The sequence below is a fragment of the Myotis davidii genome, unplaced genomic scaffold (assembly GCF_000327345.1).
Source record: "Myotis davidii unplaced genomic scaffold, ASM32734v1 scaffold330, whole genome shotgun sequence".
NCBI lineage: Eukaryota > Metazoa > Chordata > Mammalia > Chiroptera > Vespertilionidae > Myotis > Myotis davidii.
This window is the reverse complement of record NW_006283770.1, coordinates 608249-613279: the sequence shown is the minus strand read 5'-3', so window position 1 is coordinate 613279 and position 5031 is coordinate 608249. Positions and strand designations below refer to the sequence as shown.

The window sequence follows — 5031 nt, the reverse complement described above, 5'->3', positions numbered from 1 at the left end:
CTGCGGGAGGAGAACCCAGCTGCCCGGAGGGGTGGGCAGAAGCCTTCGCCTGGCCAAGGAGGGTGCCTCCTGGGCCAGCCCCGGGGCCTGCCAGGTTCTGCACAACGGAACCCCCTTTAAAGCTCGCCACCTTTGCGTCCTCTCCCGAGCTTCCGCCCACTGGCCGCGGAGGAGACACCGAGAGGCAGCTAGCGCTCCCAGGACAGGGGCATCTGGCTCTAGGGCCCCTCCTACGTCTGGTCTGCAGTTGGGCCAGGGAAGGTTGCTAGAAGACGTGGGCCTGTCTGCACTCCTACAGCCGGGCCCTAAAGAACCGCGTCCAAACTCCGCACCTCAACCCGGACCTAGACTTCACTGGGCCTCCAGGCTCCCAGGTCGGGACTCCAGACCAGCCCTGCCACGTACCAACACGCTTGGACTGAGCAGGAAGGTGGACTGGGATCTGGGGGCCTGGGCAGAGGGAGCATGGGAAACTCAAGAGCCAGGAATCAGGGGCACTATGGGCTCCAAACAACCAGCACCCACACAGCTGCAGCAGGGCTTCTCCAACTCCTGGGCTGGAGCCCGACTCTTTTCCCAGACCCCAGAGCCCGGTCACAGCCCCACTGGTGGAGTTTACCCCCTCCACCTCACCCGCAGGACTGGGTGTCTAGCCCTCTAGGCCCCCCAGCGGGGTGGAGAGGGAAGGAGCTGCCCTGGGAGCGACTGGGGGAGGGGAGCCCCCACACCCCGCCCTGATGGAGGAGACCTCTGTCTTGGCTAAGCCGAAAGGGGCCTCCTTCTCCTCAAGCAACCAGGAGAAGCCTCCGCCCCTCTCTGCTCAGCCCAGCCCCTCTCTCTGGGGTCAGAGCCCGGGCAGGGGAGGGGAAGGAGGTGTGAGTTACAGGATTTGGGGGGATGGGGTTTCTCTACCTCAACTTCACAAATTCGAGCGGGCTGTTCTGAAGCGCCCAGCTCCAGTTTTTCCAGGAGCTAGGACAGCAGAGCAAACGCCCTCCCCTCTCAGGTTGCCAGGCGCAGAGGGGGGCACAGTTGCCTGAGGTTCCTGGGGTTTTTCCTTGCTACCATGGTGGCCTGGTCAGAGCTGACACCCTCCCCTGACCCACTGGTCTTCGAATCCCCAGCCCCACATGAGAAAGACTAGAGGCACTTACTGTTCTGCATGCTGGCGCTGGCTGTGGGGCGCGGGATCCCACGGGGCTCGAATATGGGATTCTGTTAGCAAGAACACAGGCATTAATCCTGGGCCGGGTAGGCCTACCTCTGGATAGAGGATGACCTGGAGCCAGGACAGGAGACTGCCCACGTTCTTTAGGGAATAATCCACCCAATTGCTTAGAGCTATCTGAGGCCATCCAGCTCTACCTTCCAGGCATGAAAAAAATCCAGTATTCCCAATCTGTATCGTCCAAATCTCTAAGTACTAAACCCTTTAATCAGAAGAAAGGATGACCCTATTTTGAATTTTTTCTTCCATCTGAACAACACTGAAGAAGCATTCTGAATCTTTAGGGTTTGGGATCCCAAAGCAGCTTTCAAGCCACAGCAGAACTTGCCTGAAATCTGGGATGTCTGTCCACTCTTACAATAAAAGGTCTCACACATCTGCGCACCCCTAGTTAAGGTCTTCCCCCTAAGATAAAACAGAAGGAGAGAAAGGTATGTCAAATTGTGGCTCAAAAGCAAAGGCCCATGGCTCTCGGAGCCATACTCTCAGAAAACAAAACAAAAAAACAAAAATACTCATGTAGGGCTCCAACTGCCATAAAACCCTAAATCTCAACGCTGCACCCACGTTTTCAGCGGCCTCTCCCGCAGACGTCTCCATCTTTTAGAAGTCACTGCTCTGGCCTGGCTTGGGAGAACTGGAGAATCTGACAAGTCAGGCCCCATTTTGCAAAAATATCAAGAGCCAGGGAAAGGAAAGGGAAAGAACAAGAGAAACTTTGGGATAGGGGGTAGGGGGGTGTACGCGAAGTTTAGAGGTGAGGTGAAGAGGACCTCAGAACTTCAGAGTGCCTGAGAGTGCAGGCTGGGGCTGGTCAGGAGGGCTGCAGAGCCATACTCTCCTTGAGGAATTTTACCACCCCAGCCTCCTAAGGCCCCCAGAACCCAACTCTCTGGTTACCACTTTATCCTTTACTCTCCCCTTCAAAGCTTCCCAGTCAGGCCCTTACTCCACCCATCTCCCAGCCTTTCTTGGACTTTGAATGCGGTGAGCCCAACTTTTTCCCCCCAAACCTCACTTATTGTGGTTAACTTTTCTTTCGGTGTTTAGATCGTCCCCCCTTTTACTGTACTGTGACACACGCTGTCTACCTCGCCTCACGGCTTTAAAAAGTAGGAACAGGAGGGGGTGAGCGTGGTGGACAAAGCCTACAGACAGTGAACAATGGCTCCTATTCTCCAGCTCTCCCCAAACTCAAAGAGCAAAACGGACTCTCCCTGACCAGCAACACAGCTTCCAACCACATGTACCAACAACCCGCCAACTCACAAAGGGAACAGAGGGACACCTCTTGCATTGTCAATCCTGATCTAGTGCTGTCTCCCCAAGATTCTTCCTCCACCACCCCTCCATACCTTCCCCTAAGAAGGTTTTGGGGGAGGGGAGAGAAAATAGAAAAGTAATTTCTTGTTATAAATATCTGGAGGTAATTGTGTTACTGGTGTGAGTTGTTAGGGGCCGTAAAAAGATACAACGGCACCGTAGGGTGCTCAATTGGGAAGAGAGAATTACAATAAAGAGTCCATTCAAAAGGTTTGGGCAGAAAAAGAAGTAAAATAATTAAATAGTCACAGCATCATTTCTCCCTGTTTAAAAAAAAACACCTAAAATACTCTTTCTTTTTCCTCTTTTGCCTATGGTGATTATTAATTTTGCTTGCCTTCAAGCAAGGAATTCCAAGAAGCACATTTTCCCCCTCCAAAGCTATTCATGGTCTAATTTATTACCTAGCTGGGAGGCAGCTTAAATCCATAAAAAATAAACTTAAGTGGAACACTTCTTCCCAGCTTCCAAATTTGGCCTGGTAAATACTGGAGATGGCAGAGGGCTACCTAGTTATGCCTAGCTGCACTGGCTCTCAAGGCCTCCCGCCTCTCAGTCCCCTTGACCACGGTCATGCCCCCACCAGGCAGAAACCCCAACTTGGATCAGAATGTGTGTCTTCTCCCCTCCCCCCGCCCCCCCCCACACCCTCAAAGTGGGACTCTGAAAAGGCAAAGGTAGCAGGCAGGAGAGGAGTAGCGCAATACTCCTGAAGGGGGAAAACTTCCTAACTCCTCTCCGTACCACTCTGTACTCAACCACCAGTGAATGCCTCCATCCCAGCAGGTACATTCTTGATGCTATTTTTAAAGAATTCAGTAGCTGATTACAGAGAGGCCTAACCAATTAATTTTCGAAGCATCTGGGAAAGCATTTCAAATTCCGGTTCTACTCCATTCCCACCCCCTCTCAGCTTAGAATCTATCTAATTGCTTAAGTAATCGCTAAAGTGCAAAAGCAATCCGAGAGGCAGGGCACACGGACACCCGGAAGCAAACACGCCGCCCGGAGAAATGAGAACCCCAAGCCACAGACACAGCCCCCTCCCTCCAATCTCAGCCTTGGGCTCCCTAAAGCCCTCGACAGGTCAGAGACCTGCACCAGGAATCAAGGAGTTTCCAGAGATTTGGAAGTCGCCAGGGCCTTGGTCCACTAGGCCACTGGGCCACTGCCTCCCTGACACAAGCCTCCGCTTTCAAATACTGATGTTTTAAATTACTTAATTCTAAAATCCAACCCCAAATTCCTTAGCTGGGGTGAAGGGGAGAGCTCACTTTTGTCCCTCCCGGCCCCCAGCCAAAAAGTAATTAGCAATTAAAATGACAAAGTTTTACTCTCTAGGGCCAAATAAGATAACTAATCAAATCGCCTTCAGACGTTTGCAAAGGTCACTGGCTATAAAAAATGTAATGTCAATGGCAACAACTATTATTTCTCCTTGGTAAACTCACCAAGCTTTTAAGTTCTTTGCTTTTTATTTCATTTTTTGCTCCCGCCCCTCCTCGACCTTCCCAAGTTCGAGTTAAACATCCAAAATGGCTTAAGAAGCTGTGCAGAGTATGAGAGAAAAAGATTCCACATTCACGTTGTTTTTAAACTTTCTAGAAATCACTCGAGACTGAAAGGCCAGGTTTTAGCACTCAAAAAAAAGACGAGAGAGAGAGAGAGAGAGAGAGAGAGAGAGAGAGAGAGAGAGAGAGAAGAGGAGAAAGCATTTCCACTTGAAATTCAACTCCATTTTCCCCAATTACACTTGCTAAAATTCGGGCCTATCATGGGACACAGAGACGGAGTAAATCTGCACACGGAAAGAGGCAACAACTTCATGAACTTTGAAAAGACACTTTTCCTCCTGGGGTTTTAGAATCAATCGAAAAGCTCTCAAATTACTCAGACTAATTGGCTGGGAGAGGATGTGATCAGACGAAGGGGAAAGCCAGTGCTTTCATACTGATTTTTTTAAAGCCTCATAAAGAAAAAAAATCAGGGAATTTAGATGTTTTTTTAAAAAGCAATCCAATCCACTTTTCCACCTCGAAACTTGTTGGAATGGCAACACCGAGCGAGCGCAGCATTGTCAGAGGAAGACAAGGAAAAATACCCACCGAGCGCTGGGGGCTGGAGGACAAGGAAGACCCCAGCTTTCGCAGGGCGAGGGCGAAGGTTGGGGGAAGCGTGGGGAGTAGAGAGTTTTCAAGTTCCGAGCTCTGCGCTCAAGTTGAGGGCGAGAGCCTGAGGGCTTGAAGGAAGCTGACAATCCTGGGCTCGGCTCAGAGCTCCCTCGGAGCGCGCGTTCGGCCGCTCTGGCCTGGTGGCTTCCTTCCCGGCTCCCGCTCAGCTCACACTCCCTTTCTCTCCGCATCCAGTGTGCCGTTGCCTTGCCGATTGACTCTGCTCCAGCGGACGGCGGGCGCGGTGCCCCTCGGCGCTTGAGTGCCAGCGGACTTGTGTGCCCGGGCCGAACACCGCACAAAGGCGGA

At 51.8% G+C, this 5031-nt stretch overlaps 1 protein-coding gene across 11 annotated transcripts in view; it reads right to left on the bottom strand.

Annotated features, from left to right (window-relative positions):
- Positions 1-5031, bottom strand: part of PAX6 (paired box 6) — a 41170-nt gene that overhangs the window by 34269 nt on the left and 1870 nt on the right. For all 11 annotated transcript variants that reach the window (XM_015566418.1, XM_006753925.2, XM_015566431.1 and 8 more), the window contains 2 exons: positions 1557-1633; positions 1155-1215 (listed from right to left, as the gene is read on the bottom strand). In XM_015566418.1, coding sequence (XP_015421904.1) covers positions 1155-1164 — 10 coding nt within the window. In that variant the 5' untranslated portion in view covers positions 1165-1215; positions 1557-1633. The remainder of the gene's footprint in view (positions 1-1154; positions 1216-1556; positions 1634-5031) is intronic.